Source organism: Paroedura picta, chromosome 6 (assembly GCF_049243985.1).
Source record: "Paroedura picta isolate Pp20150507F chromosome 6, Ppicta_v3.0, whole genome shotgun sequence".
Taxonomy (NCBI): Eukaryota; Metazoa; Chordata; class Lepidosauria; order Squamata; family Gekkonidae; genus Paroedura; species Paroedura picta.
In genome coordinates, this window is record NC_135374.1 from 6,183,411 (window position 1) to 6,203,211 (window position 19,801).

Genomic DNA, 19,801 nt, shown 5'->3' on the forward strand with positions numbered 1-19,801 from the left:
GGGATCCCAAGGTCCCAGTTGGAGGCCAGCATCCCTACCACATTTACTTTAATTAATTAAACCATGGCTTTGTGCTGTGTCTAAGCTGAGCCACTGTGTGTTTAAAATCCCCGCCCCCCTCCCAATCCCAGGAATTTGAAGATACCACTTTTTACTACCCCAGCTGCATAACCTCCCTTCTGTGCTTCAGGAGTGAAATACGGCTAGGTCAACATTAAGAAGTGCCCGCTCTGGGCACACGTGCAATGAGGCTTCCAAAATGAGGATTTATAATACCAACACCGGGAGACAGCAGCTGAGAGTCAAAACGGAACCTTCCAATAAGAGTAATCCATTGCAACGTCAAGGCTAGGATACATGATCAGTGTGGCAATTTCGCGAGCTGGAAAATTTTAAAAACCTGCATTTCGTGGGGAGCCTGTAGCTAGGCAATGTGCCGTGCGGAAGCTCGGAAGGACAGGATCGCGACATTCCAATTAGCCCGGAGGCTTTGCCGTCGGGGATGCAACTTCCTATCAGTCACTGTGACTATTACGGCCGCTCTCTCGCCACCAGAATGGCGGCCGAATTAATGAGACGAGTCTCTGCGGCCAGATCTCGGGGTAAATAAACAGAAACGAATTAATCGGACAACTCCCGTAACCGTGAAGGGATTGTCTAGCCGGCTGTAGCAAAAGGTTTTGCCTTTGCGGGGAAGAAGCTGGAGTGGCATCAGTGGAGATGTTTTTGTTTCAGAGAGGGCCCCGTCGTTACGGATTTCTAACTCAACTGAAGGGCGAGGCGATCGATTGGTGACAGTCATGGGGCCAATTAGAGGCCCAGAACGTCACGAAAATGCCAAGGGCTCGGCAAAGGTGTTAACTTTCAAGGGGGAGGGAAGGGGTTCCTGGCGCAGATGCATGGAGCAGGAATGCAGGGGAATTAATTCGCGATGGTCAAATGAGCCAGGCACAATGTATTTATTTATTTAGAAAAGGGGTATGTCGTCAAAAACGCTCGAGCCTATGGGCAAAAGGTAACGTATTACTTTGAGAGGGGTGGAAACTTCTCGAGAACTTCTTTGTCCCCCGGTAGAATTCTTCTGGGTTGTCCGGAAGTGGGCCACAACTTGATATGCAGGAGGTTCTCCGGTTCGGACCCCAGCATCTCTACTGAAAAGATCTATGCGACAGATCTCTTACTGAGACTAAGGTTTTGGTTTTGACCTTCAAGGCCATCCGTGGTTTAGGCCCAGCATATATGAGGGACCACCTTTCGCCCTATACCCCCCGTTCCCGGCCCCAAGGAAGCCCACCTGGCCTCGACCAGGGCCAGGGCCTTCTCGGTCCTGGCCCCAACCTGGTGGAAGGAGCTCCCGGAAGAGCTAAGGGCCCTGCGGGAATTACCAGCATTCCGCAGGGCCTGTAAGACGGAGCTCTGCCTCCAGGCTTATAACTGAGGCCGGGCGGAAAGAAGATCAGGCCCCCCCCACACAAACTGACGGTAGAGAGTGTCACCCCCTCTCCTGTAGTTGAGGATGTGGAGACTAAATGAGTAGATTAAGCCATCGTTGTTGCCACTATTGTAAATTTATTGGTTCTTATTGTTATTTTATGGTTTTAGGGGACGGGGTTATGTAGGCCGCCGCGAGGCTTCGGGGGGAGGCGGGGTATAAATACAACAACAACAACAACAACAACAACAATAATAAGCTGGGGGGACAATACTGACCCTGGTTAAACAGTTTTAACCGCAGCGATATAAAACACAAAATAGAGGAAAACAGAAGGGGGGGAGGAATAATCCCTAATCCATAACACTGGAATGACAACATTGATCCTGACTTACGCATTGTCTGTTTCGGGGTGGCTTCCATCCCTGCAGCATCTGGTTAGCAATGCAGAGAAAGGAGCCTTAAAACTGAAGGCACCACAAGTTGAAAACCTTGACCTGGATAACCCAGGCTAACCCTGAGCTCATTGTACCACATTGGGGCCAGGATGGAAAAGGCCCTGGCCCTGGTTGAGGCTAGATGTAGTTCTTTAGAGTCAGGGATCACTAGAATCATAGAAGCATAGAGTTGGAAGGGACCTCCTGGGTCATCTAGTCCAACCCCCTGCACTGCGCAGGACACTCACAACCCTCTCGCTCACCCACTGTCACCTGCCACCCCCTTGAACCTTCACAGAATCAGCCTCTCCGTCAGATTTAGCCTCTGTTTAGAAGTCTCCAAAGATGGAGAACCCACCACCTCCCGAGGAAGTTTGTTCACTGAGGAACTACTCTAACTGTCAGGAACTTCTTCCGGATGTGGAGATGGAATTTCTTTTGCGTTAATTTCATCCCATTGGTTCTGCTCCAACAACTCTGCTCCATCCTCTATATGACAGCCTTATTAAATACTCGAAGTTGGTTATCAAATCCCCTCTACTTTGTTGAAATGGGACAATCCTAATGTCCTTTTGCGGTGTAGTTAATTAAGCAATCCCACAGATCCCTAGGCTAAATGCCAGCTCTCCTCTCCAACAAAACGTGCTTTACAGTCTGCACTGTGGAAAAGAAACACAAGAAGAAACTTCAGGTGAACGGTTCAGCACGACCTCTTTGACTCACCCTCAGCCTGCGTCCGAAGACGGTGATCTGGCCTCGCGCTTGCTCTTTGCGTTGTCTCCACTCGACGAGGTTCAGGCCGTTGTCAATGGGGAGGGTGACGTTCCTTTTCCCCACGGTGGGGTTCACCGTGCCGGCCAGCAGGTGTGGTTCGGTCTGCAGGGCCACCTCCATGCCGTTGGCCAGCATGAGCCAGAGCGAGCCGTCGGCGCCGATGTAGTAGCTGTTTCGGACTTGATCTGTGGGACGGGTGGGAACCGTATTGTTAGGGCAGGCTCTGAGGATGGCAGAGATGCTACCGGGCAGCTCCGAGCACCCTTAAAGCATTATGTTCATCTTAACCTAAGAGAAGCCATGTGTGGATCAGGCCAATGGCCCATCCAGTCCATCACTCTGGACCATCAGGAGGTCCACCAGAGGGGCCAGAACTCCAGAAGCCCTCCCACTGTGGCCCCTCAAGCACCAAGAAGACAGAGCAACACTGCCTGAGACGTAAGAACATAAGAGAAGCCATGTTGGATCAGCCCAGTGGCCCATCCAGTCCAACACTCTGTGCCACACAGTGGCCAAAACCCAGGGACCATCAGGAGGTCCACCAGTGGGGCCGGAACTCCAGAAGCCCTCCCACTGTGGCCCTCCAAGGACCAAGAAGACAGAGCAACACTGCCTGAGACATAAGAACATAAGTGAAGCCATGTTGGGTCAGGCCAATGGCCCATCCAGTCCAACGCTCTGTGCCACATAGTGGCCAAAACCCAGGGGCCATCAGGAGGTCCACCAGCGGGGCCAGAACTCCAGAAGCCCTCCCACTGTGGCCCCTCAAGCACCAAGAAGACAGAGCAACACTGCCTGAGACGTAAGAACATAAGAGAAGCCATGTTGGATCAGCCCAGTGGCCCATCCAGTCCATCACTCTGTGCCACACAGTGGCCAAAACCCAGGGACCATCAGGAGGTCCACCAGTGGGGCCGGAACTCCAGAAGCCCTCCCACTGTGGCCCCTCAAGCACCAAGAAGACAGAGCAGCACTGCCTGAGATGTAAGAACATAAGTGAAGCCATGTTGGATCAGCCCAGTGGCCCATCCAGTCCATCACTCTGTGCCACACAGTGGCCAAAACCCAGGGACCATCAGGAGGTCCACCAGTGGGGCCGGAACTCCAGAAGCCCTCCCACTGTGGCCCCTCAAGCACCAAGAAGACAGAGCAGCACTGCCTGAGATGTAAGAACATAAGTGAAGCCATGTTGGATCAGCCCAGTGGCCCATCCAGTCCAACACTCTGTGCCACACAGTGGCCAAAACCCAAGAACCATCAGGAGGTCCACCAGAGGGGCCAGAACTCCAGAAGCCCTCCCACTGTGGCCCCTCAAGCACCAAGAAGACAGAGCAACACTGCCTGAGACGTAAGAACATAAGAGAAGCCATGTTGGGTCAGCCCAGTGGCCCATCCAGTCCATCACTCTGTGCCACACAGTGGCCAAAACCCAAGGACCATCCAGAGGTCCACCAGCAAAGCCCTTATCTAATCAGCAATTCTGTTCTCTGCCTACGTGGAACGCTCGCAGAAATAATGGAAGACCGTCCTCTAATTTTCAGAGCTTGCTGCTTGTCTTTCATATTTATGGGGACACAATGAATATATCTTGCCCCCAAATCTCAGATTTAGGGATGATACATTTGCTTAGTGGCGAGGCGGCCTTCCGAACTGAAGAACGCTGGAGATTGAGACACTCGACCAGAAGATGATTATTAGAGACCCGCGTTCTCGCCTCCAGATGCGTAAATCATGGCTGGATCAATTAATTCCCCCAAGAGCCCCGAACGACAGCTTCTGTGGCTTAATTAGGCTCCCGAGGTGAGGCCAGCCTCTTGGCCCAGCATTCACCAGACAGCTTAATGTTCCTGAAATCTACTTGGGCTGATTAGCAGCAGAGATGTCTTGGCTGGAAGAGGAGGGGCTGCTGGGCCGAAATGTCACTCGAATACGGGAAGCCATTGCTAAATCACCTCGGTCCATCGACGTCTCTCCAGAGCAGGGTTTGTCGACCTTTTAGCTGTCGAGGAGGCCCTGAAATACTTTTTCAGGTTTCGAAGGGCCCTGGAAGTGATGTCAGATGGCCACGCCTCCCTGCTGTGCTCCTCCCTCCCGGAAGTGACATCACCACCTGTGTTAATAGGCAGGCTCAAGGATGACTGAAGGGAGGAGGAGACAGGAGGCTGTTTAAGGCCGGAGTAGGCAAGCAGGAAGAGCCTCTTGTGGTGCAGAGTGGTAAGGCAGCAGAAATGCTGTCTGACGCTGTCTGCCCATGAGGCTGGGAGTTCGATCCCAGCAGCCGGCTCCAGGTTGACTCAGCCTTCCCTCCTTCCGAGGTCGGTAAAATGAGGACCCAGCTTGCTTGCTGGGGGGCAAACGGTAATGACTGGGGAAGGCACAGGCAAACCACCCCGTATTGAGTCTGCCATGAAAACGCTAGAGGGTCAGACATGGTGCTTGCACAGGGGATACCTTTACCTTTACCTTTTTAGGCATGCAGGAGCATGAACCATGAGAGAATTCACATTTGGGAGGGGGAACAATGGAGGTGGTTGTTTCCCTAGTTTCTGGTAAGAGGGGAAAGCTGGGGACCCCCTCCAGAGCCCCTGTGGACCCCTGGGAGATAAGTTTCGATACACTGACGAATCCTACAAATGTCTTTTCCGAATATAATAGCTTGTAAAATGAGTCTGCAGTGAGGATGAGGGCGGTTTGATGCCAGCACTGATCAAGGCGCATGATTTTGCATCCAGGATGGGCTATGGATGGATGCACCAAACCTAGCCTATCCTTACCGAGTGTCCAGCCCCTACTTCCCAGCCCTGCCCCCGGCCGGAGCTCAGGGGACAGGTGGGACGCTCACCTTGCAGCAAGGTATAGAAGGCTCCCGAAGCCGACAGGTTGGTTGTGATGGTGACGTCGTCCTTGCTGGACGTCTCCACCTGGACGTGGACCGAGCTGTCGGTGTCGCTCCGGAAGCTGCTCACCTGGCCCGTAGGGAAAGTGATGTTGGTGAGGCGCCCAAAGCTGTCGTACCTGGGAACGAAGGAGAAGGCGCATTAGCTGCAAAGGCAGAGGTGAGAGAGAGAGTGAGAGAGAATGAGAGAATCACAGAGCTGGAAGGGAACTCCGCGGTCATCTAGTCCAACCCCCCTGCAGAACGCAGGAAATTCACAACTACAGAAGAAGAGGCAGTTTCTTTTCACAACCCGAAGGAGTCCCAAAGTGGCTCCCAACCCTTTTCAGCAGTGGACACCCTCTGAGGTAGCTGGAGCTGAGAGAGCTCCGAGAGAACTGTTCTGTGAGAACAGCTCAGAGAGAACTGGGGCTGGCCCAAAGCCACCCAGCTGGCGGCATGTGGAGAAGTGGGGAATCCAGCCCAATTCTCCAGATTGGAGTCTGCCGCTCTTTAATCACTACCCCCCAGCTGGCTCTTGGGACATTTTTTATGCCCTAAGCCAGGGGTAGTCAAACTGCGGCCCTCCAGATGTCCATGGACTACAATTCCCAGGAGCCCCTGCCAGCATTCGCTGGCAGGGGCTCCTGGGAATTGTAGTCCATGGACATCTGGAGGGCCGCAGTTTGACTACCCCTGGCCTAAGCAATATTTCCTTCACAACTGCCCTGTGATGCAGACAGACGGAAGCCTCCACCCCTCCAAGTTTGATCTGGAATCGCCCTCACCCTCCCCGTACTCCAAAGAGACAGACATGACATTTCACTGTTTTAAAAGGGTTTTGCCGTAAACCACTGGAGCATCCCGAAGGGACGCAGCACCCTGGGCCCAACATTCACGCAGGTGGGTGGCATCTCACCCGTGAACAACTGCTCCAACGTCACTCTCGGTGGGAGCTGGATTGCCACTGGGGGAAGGGGAACCAAGGTGCTTTTTTAGCCTGTTCTTTTTAATTAGCAGCGGATGAGGTGTAAAATGTGCCTGCCCGGACACAAAAGCTTCTTTGCTACCAAGGGGGAAGAAAAACATTACAAAAGGAAGCTCTTAATGCAGACCTGCAGTGGAAATTTCTCTGTGACACAGAGGAGTGCTTCTCCCCCCCACCCACCCCGCTTTCTTTTGATGCTTCCTTCTTTATTATGCTTTCCCTTTGATTTACTGTTTCTAAAGATCAGCATTGGCCTTTCATTCCGCTTTGCAGAAGACTGGCCGTCCCCAGAATCCCACATCTCGATTCACAGAATTTAACTCATCTCAAAACCTTGTGTGTGTGTGTGTGTGAGTGAAGGAAAAAGACAGTGATCAGATTATGCAAGCAATATCTGAAAGATCTATCAAAGCCAGCTTGGTGTTGTGGTTAAGAGCGCTGAACTCTTTAATTTGGAGAACAGGGTTTGATTCCCCACTCCTCCACAGGCAGCCAGGTGGGTGACTTTGGGCCAGTCGACAGTTTGTTCAGAGCTGTTCTTGCAGAGCAGTTCTTTCAGAGCTCTCTCAGCCCCAGGGTGTCTGTTGGGGGAAGAGGAAGGGAAGGAGAGTACAAGCCACGTTGGGACTTCTTTGTGTAGTCAAAAGTGGGGTATAAGAACCTACTCTTCCAAGGTTTTATGAGAACAAGGACACAAAAGATGGGAAGGGGCCTGATTGCTTTGGGGACCTGATGCACCCTCCAGGTACCGGCTGGAGATCTCCAAGGATTACAATTGCCCCCCAGGCAGGAGAGATCAGTTTCACTGGAGAAGACAGACTCTTCAGGAGGTGGGCCCTGTGGCATTATACCCCATTGAAGCCCCTCTCCTTCACAAACCCTGCCCTTCTCGGGCTGCACCTCAAAAGCTCCAGGCTGCACCTCAAAATTTCCCCAGCTAGAGCCCGCAATCCTATGCAGAAGTCACGCTGGCTGGATACACACGGAGTAAAGTTGTGTGTGCTTTGTGACTGCGAGTCTTGGGTGAAGAACTTAAACATGGATTTCCATGCGCCAAGCTACGCACGGTTCTTGGTTCTTTTCCGCATCCAGTGGAAGCAAAATGAATTATGCAGAACTGTGTCATTTGGCTAGGTTTGCATAGCTCTCATGAACCACAGAGTTCAGTTGTTCTCGGCACAGAACTTGATATGTGCCCGTTTTTGGCACAGGGCTGTGCTTACGGCACAGATCCCTCTACTGTGACTAAGCTAAGCACACTGGTCAGCCTGACCAAAATCTACCCTCTCCTGGCCCATCCAAGGCTTATCTTTTCACTTTAGGGTTGCCAGGTAGGGTCTAAAATCCTGTAACCCAGGGGTACTCAACCTGTGGTCCTCCAGATGTCCATGGACTACAATTCCCACGAGCCCCTGCCAGCAAACGCTGGCAGGGGCTCGTGGGAATTGTAGTCCATGGACATCTGGAGGACCACAGGTTGACTACCCCTGCTGTAACCAACAACCTTTCCAATACTTCAAGAGAGCCATCTGTCCCCTCTCAGCCTCCTCTTCTCCAGGCTGAACGTTCCCAAGCCCCTCAGCCCTTCCTCGCAGGGCTTGGTCCCCAGGCCCTGGATCCTTCTCATCGCTCTCCTCTGCCCCCTCTCCGTTTTGTCCACGACCTTTCGGAAGTGACTTCTTGCAAGTCTGCCTCCAATAAACACATTCTTTCCAGGTTTTGCGGTTTGCAAACAAACAAGCAAAACATCAGGACAAGCTGACTTGTGCGATACATCACAGGATAGACATCTCTGACAAATGGCAAAAGTCTGCCCTTCTTTCTTTGAGAGGAGCCTTCCGAACAGAGATTAATCGTCTCTGCCCGCCACTTCTAAAGCTCTCTCTTCTCTCTTTCGCTGCTCTTGGACAGTTCTGCAAAGGGACAAATCCGGAGTGGGCGGCCGTATTCATTGTATGCGGTTGCTTGACTGGGCCAGACTTGCCCAATCTCTTTGGTGCTCAGAAGCTAAAACTGTGATTAATATTTGGATGTGAGACCGCCAAAGGAGACGGTGGTTGCTATGAAGAGGCAGGCAAGGGCAAACTACCTCTGCTTATCTCTGGCCTTCATCACAGGGTCATAGAATCATAGAGTTGGAAGGGACCTCATGGGTCATCTAGTCCAACCCCCTGCACTCTGCAGGACACTCACATCCCAATCGCTCATCTGTCACCTGCCACCCCCTTGAGCCTTCACAGGATCAGCCTCTCCGTCAGATGACTCTCCAGCCTCTGTTTAAAAATCTCCAAAGATGGAGAACCCCCCACCCCCCGAGGAAGCCTGTTCCACTGAGAAACCGCTCAAACTGTAGGGTCGCCTTGTGTCTCTTGATGGCACTCCATTATTAGGAGTGAAGAAGAGTTGGTTTTTATACCCTGCTTTTTACCACTCGAAGGAGGCTCCAAATGGCTCACAATCCCCTTCCTTTCCTCTCCCCACCAACAGACACCCTGTGAGGGAGATGGGGCTGAGAGAGCTCCGAGAGGATCTGTGACTGGCCCAAGTTCATCCAGCCAGCCTCACGTGTCTCTAAGTAGCTGACAGCTACCTTCCCTTCCTCTCCCGGCCACAGACACCCTGTGAGGGCGGTGAGGCTGAGAAAGAACTGTGACGAGGCCAAGGTCACACAGCTGGCTGCCTGTGGGGGACCCGGGAATCTTCTCCAGATTGGAGGTCATCGCTCTTAACCACGACACCAAGCTGGCTCTTGTAGTATGCCAGGGTTGGCCAAAGTGTGGCTCTCCAGAGGTCCATGAACTACAATACCCATGAGCCCCTGCCAACACATGCTGGCTGGTGCTCATGGTCATTGTAGTCCACGGATGTCTGGAGAACCGCCCTTTGGCCACCTCTGTAGAATGCCTTTCTGGGTTTTACAGCATCGTCTTCTAAATTTTGTCCTACAGTTTTTGCAGCTCCTACATCATGCCTCAGAGTTAGGGTCGTTGGCTCTGGGTTGGGCAACACCTGGAGGTGTTTGGGGGTGGACTTCGGTGGGCTAGACCAGGGGTAGTCAAACTGTGGCCCTCCAGATGTCCATGCGTTCGCTGGCAGGGGCTCATGGGAATGGAGTCCATGGACCTCTGGAGGGCCGCAGTTTGACCACCCCTGGGCTAGACTGTCATGGAGTCCATCTTCCCATTTATTCCAGGTGAGCTGATCCCTACCACCTGAGATCAGGGGTCATGCACTGGTTGCCAATTGCTGCCCAGATCCGGTTCAAGGTTCTGGTTCTAACCTTCAAGGCTTTACGCGAGTTGGGACCCACATACCTGAGGGACCGCCTATCGCCCTATGCCCCCCGCAGAGCCTTACGTTCTGCGGGAGAAAATCTATTGGTCGTCCCCGGCCTTAGGGAAGCATGCCTGGCCTCGACCAGGGCCAGGGCCTTTTCGGTCCTGGCCCCTGCCTGGTGGAATGAGCTCCCGGGAGAGCTGCGGGCCCTGCGGGATCTTTCAACGTTCCGCAGGGCCTGCAAGACGGAGCTCTTCCGCCAGGTCTATGGTTGAGGCCGGGGCTGATAATAGATCTATGCCTCCCCCGGGGACTCGGGTTCTGGACCCGAAGCAAAACATCATCAGGACCTCCTCTCCACCCGCTAGTAGTGGGAGGGGGGGGAGTTGATCTGCCGTTCTTGCCGTGCCGGTAATATTGGCAATGTTATTAATGTTTTTATGGGGTTTTAATGGGGACTTGTGATATTGTTACCCGCCACGAGCCGCAAGGGAATGGCGGGATATAAATCTAATAATAATAATAATGCCAGGAGACTGGCAACCCTGCTTGTACTGCTCCGATCCCGCTGTTTTCTAAGTTTGTACTCTCATCTTAGTGCAAAGTTTATTGTACGTTTTTATTATTCTCCTATTAAACTGCTGAGATTTGTATGCCACCCTGCCTCTCGGCGAGGAAGGTGGATTAGAAAGAAAATAAATAAAGATTGATTTCAGGCTTCCTCAACCAGGGTTTTGTGAAACCCTTGGGCTGCCTAGAAGGGTTCCCTGAATTGGTGGAAAATAATTAATCTTTCGTATTTATTTATTTTGGTTCAAAATTGAGAAAGGAGTTTGGCAAGGCTGTATACTGTCGCCTTGCCTATTTAACTTGTATGTGGAGCACATCATGAGAAAGGCGGGATTAGAGGAGTCACAAATTGGGATCAAGATTGCAGGGGGAAATATCAACAACCTCAGATATGCAGATGATACCACTCTGATGACAGAAAGTGAAGAGGAACTAAAGAGCCTGTTGATGCGGGTGAAGGAGGAGAGTGCAAAAGTTGGCTTGAAACTCAACATCAAGAAAACAAAGATCATGGCATCCGGCCCTCTCAATTCCTGGCAAATAGATGGGGAAGAAATGGAGATAGTGACAGATTTTATTTTCCTGGGCTCCAAGATCACTGCAGATGGGGACTGCAGCAAAGAAATTAAAAGACGCTTGCTCCTGGGGAGGAAAACTATGGCAAATCTAGACAGCATCCTAAAAAGCAGAGACATCACCCTGCCAACAAAAGTGCGTCTAGTCAAGGCTATGGTCTTCCCAGTTGCAATGTATGGCTGCGAAAATTGCACCATAAGGAAGGCCGAGCGTCAAAGAATTGAGGCTTTTGAACTCTGGTGCTGGAGAAGACTCTTGCGAGTCCCTTGGACTGCAAGGCGAACAAACCGGTCAGTCCTAGAGGATATCAGCCCTGCCTGCTCCTTAGAAGGCCAGATCCTGAAGATGAAACTCAAATACTTTGGCCACCTCATGAGAAGGAAGGACTCCCTGGAGAAGAGCCTAATGCTGGGAGCGATCGAGGGCAAAAGAAGAAGGGGACGACAGAGAATGAGGTGGCTGGATGGAGTCACTGAAGCAGTCGGTGCAAAATTAAATGGACTCCGGGGAATGGTAGAGGACAGGAAGGCCTGGAGGATCATTGTCCAGGGGGTCGCGATGGGTCGGACACGACTTTGCACCTAACAACAACAACAATGACCATATATGGTCAGGTCGACCCCCCCCTCAATGGCCAATGACGGGCCTGGAGAGGGTGGGAAGGGGAGGGGCCTCTGGTGGGCGTGTCCACAGCTCTGCTTCCCAACCCTATTCTGCACTATTGCTCCAGTTCTCAGATCTCTTGAAGCCTGAAGAACGTTTCAGGGGTTTCTCAATGAGTAAAAAAATTTGAGAATGGAGACTGTAAGGAGGAGACTCCTGGACTTCAAGGAATGATTACATTTCACAAGGCTGGAGCACAACCCCTGCAGAAGTCAAATTTGGGAAGGGGAGGGAGTCAACTTTCCCAAATAAAGCACCCTCCAGTTCAACACCAGGTAAAAGTGGAGTGGTGCAGAGGGTTCACCTCTATTCATCTCTCCCTTCAACCTTCATGGAAGCTCTTCCTGGCTACAGAATTCAGCTTGCTAAGGCAGGCTACGCAAACGGCACTGCTGTAGCGGGAGGTGTGTCCTGGTATTTGCAGTGAGGCAAATCCTCCCCCCGGTCAATTAATTTCGGCTAAGCTGGCTAGGCCCTGCTCTTGCAGCCGAAGGATTTAGAGGGAGCCTAGTGCAGTGCAGCCTCTTGTGCAGTGCAGCCTCCCAGTGCAGCCTCTTGTTCTCACGTTCTCTTAATGCCCTAGAATTAAGGCCGAATGGCGAGGTGCGGGGCCAGGTGCCAAGTAGCTGGCCACATGCAGCGATGAATTCATCCATCGCCAAAGCAGACCCGTTGCCGGTCTGATGGAGGGGCCTGTCCCTGTGGAGTCACTGGCGATGATCAGCCTGACAAAGGGAACCACGGACATCTGTCGGTCCCACGAATGGAAAGGCATTCGGCTAAGGTTCGTTGTGCGGAATTCGAGTGGGACCGGATGCTTATGAGACCTAATTGTTTGCTTGTGAACCTCCAGCTTTGTCGTTTGTCACGTTACCGGCGTGGAACGGAGGCAGTGGCTCCAGAAGCACCAGCCCTTCCATTCGCCCTATTTTTTTAAAAAAACCTTTCCAACAGATTTTCTGCAGCTAAATGATGCTCAATATACAAGACTGTTATAGAATCCTAGAGTTGGAAGGGACCTCCTGGGTCATCTAGTCCAACCCCTTGCACTATGCAGGACACTCACAACCCTCTTGCTCATCCACTGTCATCTACCTCCCCCTTGAGCCTTCCCAGAATCAGCCTCTCCGGCAGATGGCTCTCCAGCCTCTGTTTAAAAATCTCCAAAGATGGAGAACCCACCACCTCCTGAGGAACTGCTCTAACTTTCAGAAACTTCTTCCGGAAGTTTAGACGGAATTTCTTTTGAATTAATTTCATCCCATTAGTTCTGGTCTGTCCCTCCGGGGCAAGCGAGAGCAACTCTGCTCCATCCTCCACATGGCAGCCTTTTAACTATTTGAAGATGGTGATCAGATCCCCTCTCAGTCGTCTCCTCTCCAGACTAATTTAGAATTAGCGTTGGTGCTTTCAGTGCACAAGAGTTGGAGGAATGATGGCGCTGGACTGGATTCTCTGTGTTAGTATCTAGCCAGGGAGCAAATATCCCTAGTGAAGGAGCAAAACGAATCATGAATTCGAGGACCAATCTCGAATTCAAGGGTGAATTTTCAGCAAGCTGACCCTTGTTGATCTGACACCTGTTGGGTCTTAAAATTCCAAAATGTTTACACTTGGGTACGTTTTGTACTCCACGCTGCCATCTCAGTCCCCTATCCCTTTATCTTTTCACATCTCAAACGTCCGTGACAGTGGTAAGGACTGTTGACCTGTACCAAGCTGGGTGACCTCGGGCCAGACACAGTTCTCTCAGGGCTTTCTCAGCCTCACCTACCTGACAGAGGATCTGTTGTGGGGAGAGGAAGGGAAGGCAATTGGAAGCCGCTTTGAGACTCCTTTGGGTAGAGAAAAGTGTGGTACAAAAACCAGGTTTTCTTCTCCTACCTAGCATGTTGACTATGGGTAATAGGAATAAGGATCTGATTCTGGACATGGAGCCTAAGGAACAGCTACCGTATCCAAGGAACTCAGGAGGCATGCCAACAGCCCACCCCTTGACCTATTCAATTTTCAACGTTATGTTCAGTATCTGCCATAAAGACCACACATAATGGGGAATCAGGGCCTGGAGAAGTAGAACAGTCTGGAGAAGAGTCTGGAGAAGGAGCATGAGAAATGGCTACCCCAACCAAGGAAGGCAGTAGGCATGAAAATTACTCTCTCCCAACCCATCTGAATGTCTTGACTGTTGACCTTTGATTGTACTTCCATGGTGGCTACGGGTAAAAAGGAATCAGGGTCCAGCTGCAGACAAGAAGCTTCAGAAATGGCTACCACCCTCAAAGAAGACAGCAAATGCACAAAACATCACTCCTGATCCAAGTGAAGTCTGCCCTATCAACTTTTGTTGGTATCTTCTGAGTCTACCGCAGTGACTACGGGCAACAGGGAACCAGGGTTCAGTCTGGACAGGGAGCCTGAGAATTGGCATGCAGTGACACATTTGGTGTGGAGGTTAGGAGTGCGGACTTCTAATCTGGCATGCTAGGTTCGATTCTGCGCTCCCCCACGTGCAGCCAGCTGGGTGACCTTGGGCTGGTCACAGCACTAATAAAGCTGTTCTGACTGAGCAGGAATATCAGGGCTCTCTCAGCCTCACCCACCTCACAGGGTGTCTGTTGTGGGGAGAGGAAAGGGAAGGCAACTGTAAGCCGCTTTGAGTCTCCTTTGGGCAGGGAAAAGCGGCATATAAGAACCAACTCTTCTTCTTCTTCTTCAGTAATCTCAGGGCTCTCTCAGCCTCACCCACCTCACAGGGTGTCTGTAGTGGGGAGAGGAAAGGGAAGGCGACTGTAAGCCACTTTGAGACGCCTTCGGGTAGAGAAAAGGGGCATATAAGAACCAACTCTTCTTCTTCATTAGAATGTCTGTCCAGTCGACTCTCAGTGGTAAGGAGGGTCTATACTGGAACTTAATTTAGACCACAAACATGATTTTACCAAGTGGTGAATTCCACCTACTGAAACCTGCTCCAGAATAACAAAATACAGTCTCGGGCTAGGTTCAGATACTCACTCGTAAAAAGTTGTCCACCCGTTTTCGTTGCTCTTCGTAGCCAGGAGACCGGAGTTGCTGTGATAGGTCATCATGGCCACTTCATGCCCCTGGGCCGTCACGCTTTTAAGGGCGCTGTTGGTGCCCATCGTTAGCCAGTAGACCTGGCCATCCGGCACGACCAGCCAGAGAGGCATCCCTGTCGAATCTCTCCGCAGATTGACCAGGTTACCGTTGTTGTCGGTAATCAGGGTTATGTCCCCGTCTCCGGTGTAGGTGAAGTTGTAAAGGTAGTCCCCCGTAGTGAGACTCTGCGTGAACAGGTGCTTGCCGCTGGTGTCAAAGAGGTAGAGCTCCTGATCGATGGGGGAGGACAGCTCGTACAAATTCTGGGTGTTCAGAAACGGCTTGTTCTTCCGGATGAAGCGGATCCGGATGTTCCCGAGATCGGCCACGTACAATTCCCCGTCCGCGCACACTGCAAGGGAGGACGGGGCGTTGAGCTTGGCGTCCTTGGCGTAGCCGTCGTCCCCGGAAAAGCAATCGCAGTTGGCGTCGTTCTTGCAATCGCAGCCGCTCGGGGCTCCGGCCACAAGCGAGATCTCCCCGCTGGTGGTGACCTGCCTGATGCGGTTGATCTTCTTCTCGTCGGTCTCTGTGATGTACAGGACGCCGTTGTGGGAGACGGCCAGGGCCGTGGCAGATTCCAGGGTGGCGTGAATGGCCACCTTGCTGAGGAGGAAGTGATCGATCCCTGGGACCTGGCAGTGCATTGGCCTTCCTGCCACGATGCGCACCTGGTGGTTTTCGGAGATTTGCAAGACGACGTTGTTGTCAAGAACGTACAGGGAATTGTCCATGGGGCTGACCGCCAGGTCTGTAGGCCACTCTAGACGGACCTAGTCATATGGGGAGAAGGAGAAATTATTGATAGTAACTACCACCCCTGTTGTTACATGATGACAGTGCTTTTTTAGCAATGATAATGTCTTGCAGAATGCAGAACAGGTACTGCCTTTCCCCAATGAGTTTATCATCCAAGTAACTTAGACAGGACTAAGGGAAAGGCCATAGTCAGAGGACAGCCAGAGCTGGAGGAACAGCTCCTATCTATCTAGCCCTGGGCTTGCAATGGCAGCAGTCAGCTGCAGACTGCTGCCAATAAGGAACAGGAAGAGCCACAGTGTCATGTGCTCACAAGCGCACTTAGAGACAGAGAGAAGAGGGACTCCCGATGTGTCTCTCTTGGTATGCTCGGTGGCTATGGTGGGAATTGTGTCCTTCTCCCTCAGCATCCTGTCCAGAGATCCAAAGAAGGAAGGGGCAACAGTTGTATGCCTGCAACTACCTACGCAACCACCTCTCCAAAGACGTCCCCACATGAGCCTCGTGCTCAGCCAATACCACAGGCTAGTGGTCCCTGGCCCCAAAGAAATCTGGGTCAGACCAATGGTCCACCTAGTCCAGCCTCCCGTCTCACACAGGGGCTAACCAGTTCCTCAGGAAGGCCAACAGCAGAGCCCTGAGGCCCAGGCCTTCCCATCATGCTGTTTCCTGGGATCCTGCCTCTGAATGTGGAGGTGTCTTTTAGTCACTGTGGCAAGTAGCCAGTTTGGTGTAGTGGTTAGGAGTGCGGACTTCTAATCTGGCATGCCGGGCTCAATTCTGCGCTCCCCCACATGCAACCAGCTGGGTGACCTTGGGCTCGCCATGGCACTGATAAAACTGTTACCAAGCAGTAATCTCAGGACTCTCTCAGCCTCACCCATCTCACAGGGTGTCTGTTGGGTGGGGGAGAGGAAAGGGAAGGTGAATGTAAGATGCTGTGAAACTCCTTCAGGTAGAGAAAAGCGGCATATAAGAACCAACTCTTCTTCTTCTTCTAGTAGCCATTGATAGACCTTGCAACAGTCTCTTTCATGTAGTCCTGAATTCTTCCTTGCTGAAGGTTCTAAGATATAGGTTGGATACCTATGTGTCAGGGTCATTATATCAGTCGTTCCAGGGTTGGCGGGGGGTTCGGCTAGATGACCGTTAAGGCCCCTTCCCGCTCTGAGATTAAATAAACAAACTGATTAAATAAACTCCTTCAAACAGACATAAAACCACTACACCAGTGGTCCCCAACCTGCGGGCCGCGGCCCGGTGGCGGGCCGCGAAGGCCATGGCGCCGGGCCGCGGCTCCCTCTCCCCGCACCCCCGCGGTAAAAAACTTCCCAGGCCGCAAGCTTGCGGCCCGGGAAGCTTCTTACTGCGGGAGGGCGGGGAGAAGGAATCGGGGCCGCGCCCGTGTGCGGGGGTGCGGCCCAATGCGCGGGCGCAGCCGATGCGTGGGCATGGCCCGCGTGCGGCCTGCGGGCCGCGCCCAAATGCCCTGCCGGTCCCCAACCTCAGAAAGGTTGGGGACCACTGCACTACACTTCAAAAGCTAATGGCGACGGGAAAACTACATCTGTGCCCTTCTTCCGGAAATGTCTTCTTTTTAAAAAATATAGAGGGATGTTCCTACAAAATAGCTTGGTGTAGTAGTTAATCTATGTTTGATTCACCACTCCTCCTCTACATGTGGCCATCTGGGTGCCCTTGGGCCAGTCACGGTTCTCCCAGAGCTCTCCCAGCCGCACCTACCTCACAGGGAGGCCTGTGGTGGGGAAAGGACGGGAAGGCGATTGGAAGCCGCTTTGAGCCTCCTTTGGGGAGTGCAAAGCGGAGTACAGAGCCCCAGTTCTTCTTCCCCACTGCACAGCCCAAAGTAGTTTCACTGCTGCCCCCCTTAAAAGTTTAGATCAGGGGTAGTCAAACTGCGGCCCTCCAGATGTCCATGGACTACAATTCCCAGGAGCCCCCTGCCAGCGAATGCTGGCAGGGGGCTCCTGGGAATTGTAGTCCATGGACATCTGGAGGGCCGCAGTTTGACTACCCCTGGTTTAGATAGTGTCCAAGACACTTTTCTTGGATGCTTTAGGATGCTTAGGGCTGACCCTGCGCTGAGCAGGGGGTTGGACTAGATGGCCTCTGTGGCCCCTTCCAACTCTGTGATTCTGTGAACTCAACTGAGTGCCACAGTGGCTCATTTGTGCATAAGGGGTGGGAGAGCTCTTGGCCCTCCTTAACCCTTCCCGTGGTAAAACATGGCGGCCTGTGGTTCTCCCCCTTCAATAATGCATGCCCCTCTCGGCCTTCCCAGCGGTCTCCAGGGCGAGCCTGGCACTCATAGCCTCGAGTTAGCATTGAGGACGTCAGCTCGTTCAGAAATGACAGGGGGGGATTTTTTCTTTCCCTTCCACCTCTTAAAACCAATTTCTTGTCAACAACGGCAGCTAAATATTTTATAGCTTCTGGTCCCTCGTCGCCTGGGGAGGGGGGGCTGACAGCAGAGGCCTTCCCGAGCAGGTTTATATGATGAAAAGACCATTCCCTCGCTTGGGGTTCTTTTAAAGAGACCTCTTGGCAACTTCCTTCTCCAGCAGGCTGTTGAAACAGGAAGGGGGTGCCTTAGGTTTTAAACTGCGGCTGGGGAACTAGGTTTTCCTTTCAAGAACACCCGTTTGTTAAAAGGAGGTGCTCTCGGGAATGTCCGAAGAGGAGAAAGAACAGGGTAACCCCTTGCACGTGTGTTTGCAGGTGTAAGTCCAAATTTATTTTAATACAGCACCGCGGCCAGATGAAACAGATAGCAAGAAAAAAACATTTCAGAGTAGAAAACTGCATAATCAGGGAGCCAGTACAAGATTTAAAATATATAAAATTGTATAATTGATGGGTACATTATAAAAAATGCATAGTAAAATTCCTCTAAAAATGAAAAAAAAAAAAAAAACAGCCGGCTCTGAATAAAAGTACCGACAGAAAAAAGAGAGAACTTGTCCAGGCTATCAAAATCTGTATACGGTATAATATTTATACAATACGTATCAATACGATATTTATATCATTAAAATAGAGACATGTTTTGGCGTTTGATTCAATATCTTATTACTGTGTATTGTATAAATATTATACTGTATACAATAAAATCAGAGTCCAGTGGCACCTTTAAGACCAACCAAGATTTAGTTGTGAGGTTTCGAGTGCAAGCACTCTTCCTCAGACCACTCGAAAGCTCACGCCTTGAATAAATCTTTGTTGGTCTTAAAGGTGCTACTGGACTCTGATTTTATTGTGCTATTTCAGACCAACACGGCTACTCATTTGAATCTATGCTGTATGCAGATTTTGATAGCCTGGGACAGGTTCTCTCTTTTTTCTGTGTGTAAAAAAACCATGTAATTATATGTTCTGTGATGAATGGTGGGTGGTCAAATGACTATTATTTGTTATTGTTGTTGTTATTATTATTATTAGATTTATTACCTGCCACTCCCAGACTAGCTGGCTTGTGGCGGGTTACATATAAAGTGCAAACCGTACAATCCCCAATTAAAACCCCCATTAAAAACCCATAAAATTAGAGAAAGATATAAAAATCAATTGGGGGGGGAACGTTATCTAACTGCCCCCCTGACAGCCAGGGTGGCTGGAGAGGGGTGGGACACGGCTTCCATTCGCCTTCCCTTCCTCTCCCCACAACAGGCACCCTGTGGGGTGGGTGAGGCTGAGAGAGCCCTGAGATTCCTGCTCGGTCAGAACAGGGGTGGGACATGGCAAAGACTGGCATGGCAGCAGATTTCCCAGGGGGCAGCCCCATCTGATCTTCTCCTAGCACTTGGCCAGAGCTCAACCATAGACCTGGCGGAAGAGCCCCGTTTTGCAGGCCCTGCGGAAGGCCAAAAGCTTTCCACTAGAACTCTAAGTAAAAACAGCGATTCCCCTTTGAACACAACACTTTCGGGAACAGCGTCGAGGGATGGGAGCATCCGGTGTCTTTATTTTGAAAGTTCTCATGAAGCATCAGTATGAAGACTATGATTTACAAGAGACGTTTGTTGCAGGAAGAACGCTTTTCGTACCCATAGGTTAACAATATGATATCCCAGTGGTCTTAATACATTCTGGGGGAGAGTAGCATTTGTGGAATTTTGTATGCTGTGACAGACAAATGGATGTATCACTTTAAATGCATGAGTGAGAGTGTAAGGCACGGGTAGTCAAACTGTGGCCCTCCAGATGTCCATGGACTACAATTCCCAGAAGCCCCCTGCCAGCATTCGCTCCTGGGAATTGTAGTCCATGGACATCTGGAGGGCCACAGTTTGACTACCCCTGGTGTAAGGCAT

General features: G+C 51.4%; 1 protein-coding gene across 14 annotated transcripts in view; it reads right to left on the minus strand.

Annotated features, from left to right (window-relative positions):
* Positions 1-19,801, minus strand: part of TENM4 (teneurin transmembrane protein 4) — a 1,513,397-nt gene that overhangs the window by 16,043 nt on the left and 1,477,553 nt on the right. For all 14 annotated transcript variants that reach the window (XM_077341303.1, XM_077341304.1, XM_077341305.1 and 11 more), the window contains 3 exons: positions 14,607-15,484; positions 5,486-5,658; positions 2,593-2,828 (listed from right to left, as the gene is read on the minus strand). In XM_077341303.1, coding sequence (XP_077197418.1) covers positions 2,593-2,828; positions 5,486-5,658; positions 14,607-15,484 — 1,287 coding nt within the window. The remainder of the gene's footprint in view (positions 1-2,592; positions 2,829-5,485; positions 5,659-14,606; positions 15,485-19,801) is intronic.